This window comes from Prunus mume, linkage group LG2 (assembly GCF_029339155.1).
Source record: "Prunus mume cultivar Tortuosa linkage group LG2, ASM2933915v1, whole genome shotgun sequence".
NCBI classification, from domain to species: domain Eukaryota; kingdom Viridiplantae; phylum Streptophyta; class Magnoliopsida; order Rosales; family Rosaceae; genus Prunus; species Prunus mume.
Window position 1 is genome coordinate 41015341 of NC_142699.1, and position 15035 is coordinate 41030375.

General features: G+C 34.4%; 1 protein-coding gene across 1 annotated transcript; it reads right to left on the reverse strand.

The window, feature by feature from the left end:
* Positions 1-5479: 5479 nt before the first annotated feature.
* Positions 5480-8927, reverse strand: LOC148920386 (putative aldo-keto reductase 2). The gene is made up of 5 exons (XM_089045837.1): positions 8544-8927; positions 7944-8144; positions 6985-7157; positions 6803-6905; positions 5480-6026 (listed from the first exon to the last, which is right to left on the reverse strand). The coding sequence occupies exons 1-5, from the start codon at positions 8757-8759 to the stop codon at positions 5688-5690; spliced, it is 1032 nt and encodes a 343-aa protein (XP_088901963.1). The 5' UTR covers positions 8760-8927; the 3' UTR covers positions 5480-5687.
* Positions 8928-15035: the final 6108 nt, after the last annotated feature.

Here is a 15035-nt window from a genome sequence, read left to right on the forward strand (position 1 = left end):
AGATGTTTCGAATGGTGAGGCTTTGATTAACAAGAATGAACTAACATAAACAATAATGAAATTCAGCAAACATTGATGGTATGAGCACTAGGGTTCCAATTTCACCATAGCTAGTAGCCAGCTAATCCTAATTATTATCCATGTTAATGGTAAATTTCCCTTAATTATTCAATATGACATGTCTGTCTATACCAAAAGTATTCCTACAACCGTCCTACTCTATGCCTAGATGAAGAACTAAGAAGTAGAAACCCATTAAGTTCTGTGGAAATTTATGGAAACCACACAAGCCTTGATTAACCTTCTAGTTCACGCAAGTAACCTGTGATATCAATTACTAGAAGCAAAATCCTAAGTTGGATATTCCTATCGTCAACTCAGGCATCACATTAATTAAGTGGTGATCAAGCACTCAAAGCATTAAGAACGGTAAAAGATACTTAACATGGAAAATAATATCAAATTAACATAAACACATAAATAAGGTATTCATGACTAGGCTACATCGTAGCCCTAGCAAAAAGGAAATTAGAACATGATAAACTTATTGAGAATCGCTGAGTGGTTGATGGTAGACATGAAGATGAACTCGAAAACTCCCAAAAAGCTCCAAGGTGGCCGGACGGCAGCAGGACTTCTCTTTGCAAGAATTGGGTATTTTCGGGTAGTGAAAAGTATGGATCCCCTCTATGAGGCCAGCCCTATGCTATTTATAATACACAAATCATTTACCTAGTTACAATCAAATACTACCAAAAATAGGCTTCCCAATATCTTTCTCAATATCTCTTTGATTGCTTCTCCAAATTCCACAAGGATTTGACCTTCCTCCTTTAAGCTTTGACCGGTTGATTGCCTTCTAAGAAAATCTTCTTTGTCTCCAATTAACCCTTGTCGTACATCTTAATGGTTTTTGAGTCCAATTTGACAACTTTTGTCCAATTCCTCTAATTAGGGACCAACTACACAATTCTCACAAAATACATTAAACCCAACAATTTAATCCAAGAAAATCAATAAATAAATAAGCAAAGGAGGCATAAAGTACATGTAAAATATGGACTTATCACGAACCCTTCTATTTGATTTAATTAGGGTGATTCATCTCGTCTTCCCCAACCCCCAACCCAACCTCCCCCCATACCCACCACCTAGATCCACCAGTGCAGGCAGTGGGTGGATGTCATATTCAAACAGAGTACATCAAGGCCAATTGGCTGTCTCCTCACACAATCTCTGTGGTTGAGATTGAGTTGGACGAGTCAGTATTTGAGTTGTCGAAGAGTTTGGGTGAGGAAGAGAAGATGATAGTGGCAAAGGAATGAAAACCACCAGAGTTGAAGCCCAAGAGATCTCTGGGGTTAAGATTTTGATCTCAAACTGGTATGGCTTCTGTCATGGAAAATGAGCCATAAAAATTTTGATTTAGTTTTTTAAATTTTTTTGGGATATTTCTCTCGATTTTATTTTATTTTATTATTATTATTATTATTATTTTACAGTTTTAGATGAACTGAAAGATAGTATTATATGCATGTATATGCGTATATGGTAGCATAACCGTTTGATCCCTTCTATGTTTTTAGGTCGGATTTTTTGGTTTTAAAGTATTATTTTTGTTTTTAATAGTTAAATTAAGTTTTTTAGAAGATAATTTTTAATTTTTAATTTTTTTCTTCATACGTGGCACTTAGCCACGTCAGCATTTTTAACATAATTTTTAATAGATTTGACGGTGAGGGGCAAAGTGAGACACAAAACATCGGTCAAGGGGGCAAAGTGGGTCACTTTAACTTTAAAGGGGATAAGTGGGAATTGACCAATATTTCAAGGGGCACTGTAGCAGTTAAGCCTTTTATATATGGGTAAATTCGTCTTTAAAATTTTTGAAGATAAAGTGCGTGAGAAAATAAGACAGGTGAGTGGAAATAGCAGCACTTAATGAAATTTACCCTTAATTATAATAAGTTGTCTCTGTTGGAAACGACTACGATGGTTTGTTTCTAGAATGTTGTTTGGGTCTTATATAAACCCAACAGTTCCCTCCTTGAAGATAAGTTCTAACCTGTGGAAAAACAAAGAGTATTTCCCCAATTCTAGTTACTCATTTGATCAATTCCGAGTCTAGTCAAGAGAGTACAAATATATAATTGGTTCGCTAGAGTTTTAAATTAAAGTGCTTAAATTGAGGATTATCAATTGTTAAATCTTGGGAGATGGACACCTGTTAAACTGCAAGCACAAGGGCAGGAGCAAAATATGTGTTTAGGACATTGCAATTCTTGCAAGCCTCAATCGCTAATGTTGTCAGTATGTCTACACATTTATGTTTGTTAGTTTATATGAGTTCTATGTGTGTTTGCTATCATATTTGATGCTTATAATTTTGTTGAGAATTATTATCTTTAAATTCATATTTCCTATTGTTCCACCAACACTAAGTGCACCACAACAATAACTGCAGGTATTTAAGCACTAGGTGCCACTATGTTTTGAGTCTGTACGAATTTTTGTAAGGGAAAATTGCAAGAAGAGTTTTGGGATTAGACCATAGATAAGGAGTCCTCTTTATTTTAACTAATCCAATCAAGATTTGGTGGGAGGAGTACAACAGTGGGAGGAGTACAACAGTGGGGAGGAATAAGAGCATCCACAATGGGCTCCCTAAACCACATTCTTAGCTAAAATTTGGGGAGGAATTGAAAAACTCACCTCCAACTATGCTCCCTATCTAGCTCCTAAAATAGGGAGATATTTAGGAGCTCCTAAATCTGAGGAGAGAGAAATAACTTCTAGTGACTCTCTATAGTTAAATTCTTCTATATTTAATATTATTTTAAACATTTATTTAATGCTAACTATTTTTTATTGTTGTTTTCGTGTACACTTTATTCAAAAATTGAATTAAAAAATATTAAAAAGATTTACTATTCTTTAAACTAGGGAGTATGGTTGAAGTTAAAATTTTTTATAGAGCTCTTAAAATAGCTTTCTAGTGTTTTTAGCTAAATTTTAACTAAAAAAATAGAGAGCATGATTGTGGATTCTCTAAATTGACTATATTACGAAAAGATAAAATGAGTAGTTATTCAATAAAAATAGGACTCATTATCAGATTTTATTTTTAATTCTAATTTTTTAATATAAAAATATAAATTGGCCATATTATCCTCATTTAATTAATAATTTTAATTTTTAATATTCGCATTAACCAATGACTTTTTTTTGTTGGTATTTTGAATGTTTCACCATTCTCTACCTTACTTTATATATACTAGCCTTTCTGCATGCTCTTCCGCCACTGCAAGATTTTTTTCCAAAAAAATTCAAAATTTATTTTAGAATTAAAAAAGATAATGGGTAGTTGTGTTTCATAAAAATAGGAAATCACTCCTAGTGACTCCCTATAATTAAATGCTTCTGTAGTTAATATTATTTTAAACATTTATTTAATGCCAACTATTTTTTATTGTTGTTTTTGTGTCTACACTTTATTCAAAAATTGAATTAAAAAATATTAAAAAGATTTATTATTCTTTAAACTATGGAGTATGGTTGAAGTTGAAATTTTTTATAGAGCTATTAAAATAGCTTTATAGTGTTTTTAACGAGATTTTAACTAAAAAAAGAGAGAGCATGATTGTGGAAGCTCTAAATTGACTATATTACGAAAATATAAAATGAGTAGTTATTCAATAAAAATAGGACTCATTATCATATTTTATTTTTAATTTTAATTTTTTAATATAAAAATATAAATTGACCATATTATCCTCCTTTAATTAATAATTTCAATTTTTAATATTTGCATTAACCAATTGCATTTTTTGGTATTTTGAATGTTTCACCATTCTCTACCTTGCTTTATATATACTAGCTTCTCCGCACGCTCTTCCACGCCTGTGAGATTTTTTTATATATAAATTTTATAAATTTATTTTAGAATTAAAAAAGATAATGGGTAGTTGTGCACTATAAAAATATGATCCATTATTTGATTTTTCTTTTAATTTTATTTTTTTTAATATGAAAAAGTGTGAATTTACCATATTATTCTGATTTAATTAATAATTTCAATTCTTAATGTTTGCATTAACCAATGACATTTTCTGGTATTTTCAATGTTTTACCATTTTTTTCCTTTTGTTATATATATATATATATATACATATATATATTTGTACCACGACCTTCTAGTTTGGGAAACATGGTCTTGTTGTCATGAATTTTTTTTTTTGTTTGGTCCTCTTGGAAAAATTTATTGGGAGATTCACTATTATACCCAATATAGGGGCCCAATTTGTAAAAATACCCTATATGAAATAGACTTTAGAAACACACACAAAGTCCATTTATAACATAACAAAGAGACTTTTAACTTCTTATAAATTACAAAGCTGTCATCAATTTCTTAAAACAAGCCCAATCCAAAAACCTCATAAAAAAACCCAAAATACTCATTAGGGTATCAAAGTAAATTAATAATAAAAAATTAAATTCAATAGGGCCAGTTGTCATTTTGGCGATCTTTTTTGGGTTTATTTATAGAAATGAAATGGTGTATGGTTTATCTATATTATTAGTGCTAAGAATGAGTATATGACTAAATATCTCTAATTTATTCTACTTTATAGGGAGGAATGAGGGAAGAGAGAAGAGAGAGAATGATAGGGACTTGTCGGTGACCGCGCGGGGTTGGGGCGGCGCGGCTCCTCATGGATGGAGAGAGGTAGGGCGCTGAGTGGTTGGGTTCTTCTAGTTTTTCTTTTTCTTGGGTTAATTACCGCATTATGACTTGGCATTTAGTTGGGGGAAGATGATGGGTAGATGTCGGCACAAGTTGGGTCGGTTTTGGTCCTAATCGTTAATCCAACCCATACATAGCGGCTTATGATTTCTTGGGACGTGCTTATTATTAGGCCCACCCAATCAGACTCTTTTGTGCTCAAGTTGGGCCGTTTGGTTAGGTTAACCCAAAATTATGCCCACTCTTAAGTTTTGGTTCCAACTCGTACATAGCGGTTTATGATTTTTTGAACCCAATACCCACTCATTACTAGCCAACCCTCTTATTATCAAGTTGAGCTATTCAATCAAGTTGACCCAAAATTATAACCACAGAGTTAGGTTAATTGCGCAAAGCAGGGTACCCGTTCCTTTTTACCCACATCCGATCCCCTCCTCGTACATTAGAATAGTATAGATATTGTATTATCAAAATAGGAAAAAAAAAGAAAAAAAAAAGAACGAAAATGTTGAGGGTTCTAAAGGAAATGTTATGCTTGTAAAGGAACGGTTGCAGCTTCTAATAGAAATTTTATTGCCGCCAAGGGAAATGATGTTCAGTTAGTTCCAAAAGACAGGTTTTTGGATCTTAAAGATAGGAAAAGGGGTATGAAGGCAGTCTTAGGTAAGGAGAGAGTGGAAGAGTTTGATCTCTTAAAAATTGCTAGTGACAGAGAAAATTAAGTCAAAGAAATAAAATGAAAAACTTCGTTTGACCCCAGATTATTTCATACTTTTAGATACTCATACAACATGACGAAGTCTGCTTACAAAATGACGAACGTCTCAAAGTCAGTCATTACATACCACTTCACATGAACTACTTATTCTCATAACGGGAAAGAAATTTACAAAGCTCATGGGGTACAAAGAAGCATTATGGCATGACAAAAGGCACATGCTCATGCGGCTTTCCATGAAGACACTGGAGGAGTTTCAGAGTTCTTCCAAGTACTAAAGTCATTCTGATATCTGTCACCTTTAACGGCATCAGCAGAAGCAAAAGATTCAAGCTCAGCCAGTTCTTCTGGTGTCAGTTTCACAGAGAGAGCACCAATGTTCTGGTTAAAATTCTCAATCTTGGTGGTTCCGGGTATCGGACACACATCGTTGCCTTGATGATGAACCCAGGCCAGTGCTAGCTGAGATGGGGTGCACCCCTTCCTTGCTGCAAGATCACTAACCCGCTCGAATATTGTTTTATTATGCTCTAGGTTTTCGGCTTGGAACCTAGGTAGATACTGCAACCAACAAAGTAATCAAGGTTAAAATGACTTTATAAAAATGATATGATATAGAGGAGGCACAATTCAAAGGCCCTGATAAGAAGTGAATATAACTTTGTAACACTATAATAGAGACTCCTTCAGATGCTGTGTAGAAATCCATTATTTTCATGGCATTACAAAATATTTGAGGATTGCAGTGAAGAAGTCAACTAAGGCAGGTTCATAATGATAATGATCATAACACGTTATTCCTTTGTTTTTCTTTTTTCAACTTGAGTAACACTGTCAGACAGTGCACTGTCAATTACCAGATAATTAGTCTACCTGGGGTGAACACAAAAATACAGTTACTTTCTATGAAATAAGGAGAAGCTGATGGGCAACCTGGCTAGCATGTTTGTTTCTTCAAATTATAACAAGGGTGGGAAGTGAATTCCAAAAACAAATAAATAAATAATATTAAAAGAAATCATTCTGATTTGGCCTAATTCAACTTTGAGAATTTTTTACCTTAGAACAGGATTATATTAAGAATATTTAAGCCTTGGGACTATCTGGATAAATCAGGGATACTTGGATACAGAAATTCTAAAAAGATTTCTTTTTTCCGTGTGAACTCAACAAGAGGGTTCTAGCCTGCAAGGGGAGATTACTAAAACTTGTGAGATCAATTACTAATCTGAGAACTTTCTAGGAGATACAAGGACATTCACAATGCTACTAATTTTCTCTAATGTGCATGCACTTCTGCACTTGAAAATCAATATCTATGTGGCATATCAACACACCTTTCGGACATCATCATTGGGAAGATTTTCAAACAACTTAGCTCCTGATGAAAAGAATCCTCTTCCTAGAGGACTGTATGCAACAATGCCGATGCCAAGTTCCCTGGGAAAATCAAAAAAAGAGATTAGCATGAAATTTTACCTACTTTATAAACAAATCAGTTAGTTCCATTAAGACTCACCGGCAAGTAGGAATTATATCTTCCTCCACATCTCTTGACCACAACGACCACTCCAACTGCACAGCTGTTATTGGATGAACAGCGTGTGCTCTTCTTATTGTGGAAGCAGAGGCCTCGGATAGTCCAATGTACTTTACCTTACCTTCTTCAACTAGTTTCTTGAGTTCCCCAACCTTGTAAATGACATGATAAAGGAATTTAAGGAATGACATGCATTTCTCAAAATAAGTGAATCATGATGCATGCCAGTACAAAAAAGAATAATACTAACAGTCAAGCATATAAGGAAAGTAACATAGCTACTGCCTATATCCAGTTCAGAGTTCAGACATATGATAAAGATAACACACACACACACACACACAGAACACAGCCCAAACAATTAAGACCCTCTCATCTAGTGGGAGGAAATGGCGCAGATTGTAATAACTGAGCAAACAAAGAAAAAATCAAGATAAAATGTTTTTCAGTTAAAATCAGTTAGAAGATTTACACAAACCATCTCTAAAATTGTTGATAAATAACTGAGAGTAATTCAAACTTTTATAACGAGTTCATCATCACTTGACGCGTAAAGATATAAAAAGACACTCATCAAAGACAACCTTTTCACGCTTGAACAACTCAACACAATGTAATTTAGAAAATGGAACTAAAAAAGGGGTTTCAGTCAAAAGATGTGGTCAAACCATACTTCTACTTGGTAGAAGACAAACGAATTGAATGGGGATTGAACTAATAAAATGATAAAAGATGTTGTAGGTCTTTGAATAACCATGACTTCGGTAGACCTGCAGATGCGTAGTTACTAATTTCAATTAGTCCTCCTCGAGCATCATTCTTACTAAAGACACATGTCTTGTTTTCTCAATTCAATGGAAACTTTATCATCATATGAAGTTATCAACACAATTGTTGTGCGATTGTAATATCAAAATTCAAGAGAGAAGAAAACAAACCGTGACTTCAATGGGTACACGGGTATCAATCCGATGCTGATAATAGAGATCAACAGAATCAACACCAAGGCGCTTCAAGCTACCCTCAATAGAAGCTCTCACATATGCAGGATCACCTCGAACCTCCGGCTTGTTATCAGCAAAGCTGATACCAAACTTGGTGGCCAATTCAACCTTCTCTCGTACCCCACCCTTCAGAGCCTGTTCCTCATCAATCCAACAAAATCCAATTCACTTCATCATCATCAATTACAATCAATTGAACAATCTAAACAAAACCCAGAAGGTAATTATATATAGTGACTGCGCTTGGCATAGTAACTCAACTACAAGAACAAAAGTGAACACAACCCAATTCACTTCATCATTAGTTCATCCCATTCAACAATACAAACAAAAACCACAAAGCAATTATAAAAATTATTGTCTCTCTCAGTGCTCGTGCTTGATTTAGTAACTTAAAGACAGGAACAAGAGTGAACAGAACCCAATTCCGTTCATGATCAACTCATCCAATTTAACAGCCCAAACAAATCCAAAAAGCAATTGATACAAATTATGAGCAAATATTAAGAAGCAAAGTCAAGGTTAGTGGCGTACCTTGCCAAGAAGAATTTCGTTGGTGAAAGGGCCGTAGATGTCAGAGGTATCGAGGAAGGTGACTCCGGAGTCAATGGCATGGTGGATGAGACTGATCATGTCTGCGTCGGGCTTCGGAGCGCCATAGAAGGCAGACATGCTCATACATCCCAGGCCTTGAGCAGAGACCTCAAGGCCTTGTGAACCCAACTTGATCCTCCTCACTCCTCCTGCCATTTGCTCTCTGTGGTTGTTTCAGTTTGGTTCGTACATTTATATCTGCAGAAAGTGGAAACTTCAAACGAGCTCGCCAATCAGCAATAATTCAAACTTGCCGGCTCCAGAGCATCTCTCCCATTGACTTTTCTTGCTTTTTTTTCTTTTCGAAAAGATATTTATTCCACCAAAACAAAGAGGAAACAAACAGACAAGGGCTGAAGGCACAGACACACCTCAGCAAACGCAAGAGTAAAAGCAGAAACTAGGAATAAAGCAAACAGCTAAGAAAGGAAATACAACTAAAATAAACTGCGCAGGAAGCAACAGGGTATGACATTCCAAAACAGGATGTCAAGCTCACTGAACAGTACGGGAGATCCTTAGTATCCTGGAGGGCAAGGAAGGCCATCGTTGTTAAGTACATGCACAAGAGAGGTCGGCGGTCTAGATTCCAAGACTATCGACCTCGTGAGTGCCAGCGACGCCAAATGATCTGCCGCTCGGTTTCCAATCTATTGATAATTTTACTCTGATGACGCACCTATGAGACGATGCCATGTGTCATTGGATTCCATTTACTACTGTTTTACAATGCGTTAACGTCCAAAAATAATAATAAATTCATAAAAATTCACAAAAATTCACAACAACAAAATCCTACAAACTCCTTGTGACATTTACTTCATATTTTAAGCTTTAAAATACAATTTTGACATGTAAAAAAATCAAATAATTTCTCAAAGTCAAATTAGTTTCTCTACTAACAATAATACGTTACAACAACTCTTTCTCCAATTATTACTTCAAATTTCCTAAGTTCAAAATTTGGTTTTCACACATTAATATAGTTGAAGATAATGTCGCAAAGGGGTGTTTAGAAATTTTATGTTCATTCTTTTGGGATTTTATTTTATTTTTGAATTATTATCAATTTTAAAATCAATTTTGATGTCAAAACAAATAAATAATTTAATAGATGCCAGGTGGCGTCCCATGTTAATTGTTAGAAAAAAGTAGTGGTTATCATATACATGTCATTAATTTTCTGCTCTTATCTTCTTTCTGTTTACAGATGAAGACTCTGAACTGGATGGTACGATGGTCAGGTGCATAGGTTTTTAGCGTGCCTTTTGGTTTGGCAGAGATGACCACGTTGAATGATTATGTTACATCATCTGTTTCAATGCTCACAACTCTTTCAGCATATTTCCTTATGATACTTTGGTTCTGCGCTGGACTTTTGCATCGCCTGCGTTCTTTTGTACAAATTTTCTTATTCAATTTCTCAATTTTAATAAGTATTGAAGCCCTAATGAAATCTTTGTGATGCTTTTTTGAAACATATTTTGACAAAAGTCAAAATGACATGTTTGGAGCTTTACAAATCATGCAATGTGCTAATATTTTCTTCTATCACCCGAAATGATGCACCAGTGACGCTCTAGCGAATTCGTTTAGACACTTTTATAGAACTTGTTTTGGCAGAGTGATACTCGTAGAGTGGATATAAATGATTCACTTCCTCCAATTATTACTTCAAATTCCCGAACTCAAATTTCCATAAATAGTAATTAAGACTTCTTAGTCCAAAAAAAAAATATTGCAGCAGTACCAAATACGTTTAAGCAATTTCTTTCCTCTTTTTCTTTCTATATTCGATTACATTGTGATTTAGGATGTTTAACGGTGTCAGTTTCTAACACTGCACACAAAGCAACATATGCACAGAAGGCGACATACAATAATAAATTTACATGAAATTAATCAGTTAATCCATCAAACTCTTTTCTGAGGACAAAGAGCACTTTGTAGTGTTGAAACCATCCCAAGATGTTCCGTTCAAACTCGGTGGAACGGTTAGCTTGCACAGGACCTCGCCAGACATTCGACCAATCTTTTCTTGAAAAGCAATCACCACATCAATACTGTAGAGGTGAGCAGTCTTGGGAAGCACAGGTTCCTCAAACAAGAGAGGTTTCCACCCTTGAATAAGGGCGCATGCTGAAAAAAGGTTGTGCTCTTGGGGTCTTGGGGAATCGATGTACGGCTATCGACCAAAGTCATCAAACCAAATTTCTTGTTTTGATAGTATGCAATGACTTGGGTGTCGCTTAAGTTAAAGTGGATTTTTTTGTTGGGGTTTGTGAGGGTGATGTTGAGGGCGAGGTTGTAGGAGAGAGTATGGTTGGTTTCAGTGTAATTGAATCGATTAAGATACGCACCATTGATGCTGAATTCGGGAGTTTCATACCCCGAGTGCAAGGAGATAACAAAATAGGCGCAAGAACCAGCCATCACCACCAACACCATCACAAACAGGATAAACAACACGATCATTTCAAATATTACCATGATGGGATTGCCGATCTTCTCGATGTCTGAACTTTCAGTTGCAAACATGACTAAGAAAAAATAAGAAATTAATAGTTGGAGGAGTTAATGGAAGAGAAATTAAGAAATAGTTGGAGAGAATCCCTAACATTGAGGAAATAAGATAATTGTTTAGGTACAACTGAAAATATTGTTATCAAATAAGTTTAGCGTTTACAATTAAAACTTAAAATTCATAAAATAAATAATAAATTAAAAAGCAACTTAAATATTTTATAAGAAAGATATTTAAAAATGTAAAAAAACATTTTTAACACACATCAAACACATGCAACTATTGGTATTTTCTTCCTATCTATACACTTCACTTTCTCTAATTTTTATAAAACCCCAAATCTATTTTTAGCCGTGCCTTTTTAAAAAATTATTATTATTATTATTTTTCAAAGTCTTTTAAATCTTTTTTGCTACACTTTTTTTTTTTTTTGGTCAAAAGTGATGGATAAAAGGAACAATTACTGTATAACTCAAGAAAACAAAAATATAATTGCTAAACCTAGAACAATAGCCAATATATTTAAAAAAATATTATACCTAAAAATGAATCATAATGAAAATGTGTTACTTTTATCTCAAACTAGGATTGACATCATGAAAATTAAAGGAATTTCTGCCATTATAATTAATAAAAGCAAAATAAGCTTTCAAATTCTTTATTGAACCATTAAATTTGAACTTGACAAAAATGGGCACCAAAGATATAGTGTATATATTGCTTGTTTGTTACAAAATTTTAGACAACATTCAAACAATTAACTTAATTTATAACATGAGTAAACAAAATAAGAAGTTTCTTAGTTTATCATACATATTACATTATTTTGATTAAGTATAAAAGGAGGTTAGCTAGAGAGTGCATCAATTAAATCTTAAAAAAGAGGGGGGCTTAGACCGGGCTGGGCCGAGTCATGGGAGGGGCCTTGTGGGGTTGGGCTATAGGCCGACTGTGGGTTTTGTTGTATTTAATAATAGACACAAATTAATGTGCAATCATCCAATTAAAAATACCAGCAAGTGCACAAATCTATTGAGGTATAGATTATGTAAGTACGGGCCATGAGGAGTTGTCGGCTTACTACAAGTTCTAATTTGAGTATGTAAAGAACACTTATTTAACACACCACAAATGTAAGATGTAAATTGGAAACTAAAAAAGAGTAAAGAAAGGTAAAAGAAATGAAACAAACAAGAAACCAAAGATAAACACAAATTTCACGTTCGACCTTTGTCCTGTTTTTGGCCTATAACTTTCTAATCGTTTGTCCGAATTTCACCCACTTCATATGCTTGGATTCAGAACAGAAAAAAGAAGAACTCATCATGGATCAAAAAGTCAAAAATGATGAACAATGAGAGACCGGTTGCATGAACAGAGCGACCGGTCGTTTTTGGACAGATTCATGAGCGACCGGTTGTTTTTTGGCAGGTTTGTTTTCTCTGTTTTTCAGCTTCGACCTTTGTCCTGTTTTTTACCTATAACTTTCCAACCGTTTGTCCAAATTTCACATTCTTTATACAATTGGATTCAGCACAGAAAAAGGAAGAACACATCAAAGACCGAAAGTAAAAAACAATTACGGGAAAAAATGAAATTCAGTAAAGAAGACACACAACGTTTCAAACAACACAAACACACAACAAACTGGGGGGATTATTGCTTAGGAAAACATGAGAATACACATAATCCCAACAACCTCAAGAAGCATGCTTTTAAAGGTGATCAATCAAAGAAAAACATATATCAAGGATAGATTATTTTAGTGAATAGGAATTCATTAATAATATCTAGAAATTCATACACTCAAGCATCAAAACAATAGAGTATTCATGTTTAGGGCTTCAACCTAAGCCTAGCTACGGAGTTTAGTTCCTCATACTTATTTCAAACACAAATTCAAAACAAAACTAGAAAGAGTTTACAAATTTTGTGAAAATGGTGGAAGCTCAAGGTCTTCAATGGTGGAAATCTTCTTCACTTCTTGCTTGGATGCCATTGTCTTCCTCCTCTAGCTCTCAAGCTCCCAAAAATCTCTGCAAAATTCATAATAAGGAATAATTTTGGTTCAATGAATGGCTGATGCCTTTCTCCTTTGCTCATCCTTCTCTCTTCTCCTTTACAACTCACCCATCAATAACATATTCATTCTTTTCTTATATCATGATGGGCTCTTTGGTTCTTGTCTTCACCAAGATGCTCTTTGTCTCAGAAAATTGCACTCCATCAAAGTAATTTCTTGTTACCAAATGGTATGGTAACAAGAAGAATCAAGATGACACTATGAAGGTAAAAATTGGCCCAAGACAAATCTCTAGAGTTGTTGTAATATGCTGGATCAGTTGGATAGGCTATACTTGTTCAATGAAGCTCAAATTCGGATATGTTGTAGTCAACATCCACTGGAACAAGTTTTATGAAGATCTTCACCTCATCCGAGCACTGGAGCATGCGGATCCAAGGCCAAGAAGTTGACCTACGAAAATGAACAAAAACAGAATTTATAACCAATAAAGCATTTTTAGCTAATTTTCATTTTAACCAAGGTAAAACCTATGAAAACACAAAAATGAAGTAAAAATCTATAAAATGTCAAGAACTAACTCAAAATAATTGGTGAATAACATGATAAATCATGTGTAAAAATGAACCCAACAAGTTTCAAATCCTAAACCCAAACCCTACCCAACTTTAAAGTAGATCAGGCCAAGCTGACCTAACCATCGTACTAGGCTGGGCTTTGACCCATCGAACCTCGGACTACCCATTTTAGACCGCGGGCCAAATGTTGATCCCTATATCTCTCCAATTTGATCTTTTTGAGCTTACTTTGTGTAATTGCTCAATTGTAATTCTGCACCAAAAAAAAAAAAAAAAAAAAAAAAATCTTCCTTGTTGTGAAAGGATTTACATACGAAGGCTTCCAAATGGCTATTGTATTTATAGTGATCTTGTAGCTTGATTTATGAATACAATCTTTCTTTCGTTTATCAAAACTCCTCCATCTTCTTTGATCCTCCTACAACAAATAAAATCCATAAATATTACTATTAATAGAGTAGAAATTAGGTTTTCTCCCTTGGCACTTTTTTTTTGGGAGTTTCACTAAAACACCCAAAATAGGAGCTGAAATTATAAAAAAACCCAACACCCAAAACACTTTATAAACACACCCAAAACCCATCATTACACACACTCAAAACCCATTTATAAACACACCCAAAAAATATACAATTGTTGACTTTGAGGTTGATTTTGGGTGTGTTTCTATGTTTAAATAGTGTTTGAGTTTTTTTATAAATATATGTCTAGGATTGAGTTTATTTATAAATTTCTACTTTTGTTTTCTTCCTCAGGACCATTTTTGTGGTTGTTTAAGCTTGTTTTTTTGGGCTCCAACGAACTAAATTATCCTCTTGGGATCCGGATCCATTATGTGGATACGTCAAATTATGTACATTCATATTCGTAAAATACCACCATTAATAAAATATAATCCATTTTAAGCTCATTTATGAATCCCATTTTTGGTAAACCATCGGAGCACTTTACGTGACTTGATGAAGTCTGTGAACATAACTTTGGTAAAACGACACCTGTATCTGTATTACTTCTTTCAAGTTTTTACTTCTTGTCCTTTGGTTGATCTCAACCCTTTTTCTTGATTTTGTTGCCGTCAATGGCATCCACCTCTCCCTATGTTCGCAAACTTTTTGATTTTCTTATGTGTGTACTCACTTTAGAAAGTCTGTAATATCTCAGTCTCAGACATGAAAGCTATACACAAAGGAAAATATGCAGCAGACAATGAAAGTGATAGAATTTACATAAGAAGGGAAAGCAAGCTTTGATCAGAAAAAAAGAAAAGGAGAAAGAGAGAAAGCAAGCATTTCTGGTAATTTTGCTGG

What these genes read in the sequence shown, in the direction of transcription:
- LOC148920386 (XM_089045837.1), bottom strand. Translation starts at nt 8,759, where the DNA reads ATGGCAGGAGGAGTGAGGAGGATCAAGTTGGGTTCACAAGGCCTTGAG. An exon ending in GTGTACCCATTGAAGTCACG is followed by an intron (nt 7,158 to 7,943) that starts GTTTGTTTTCTT and finishes GTCATTTACAAG; the next exon opens with GTTGGGGAACTCAAGAAACT. An exon ending in GATATAATTCCTACTTGCCG is followed by an intron (nt 6,906 to 6,984) that starts GTGAGTCTTAAT and finishes TGATTTTCCCAG; the next exon opens with GGAACTTGGCATCGGCATTG.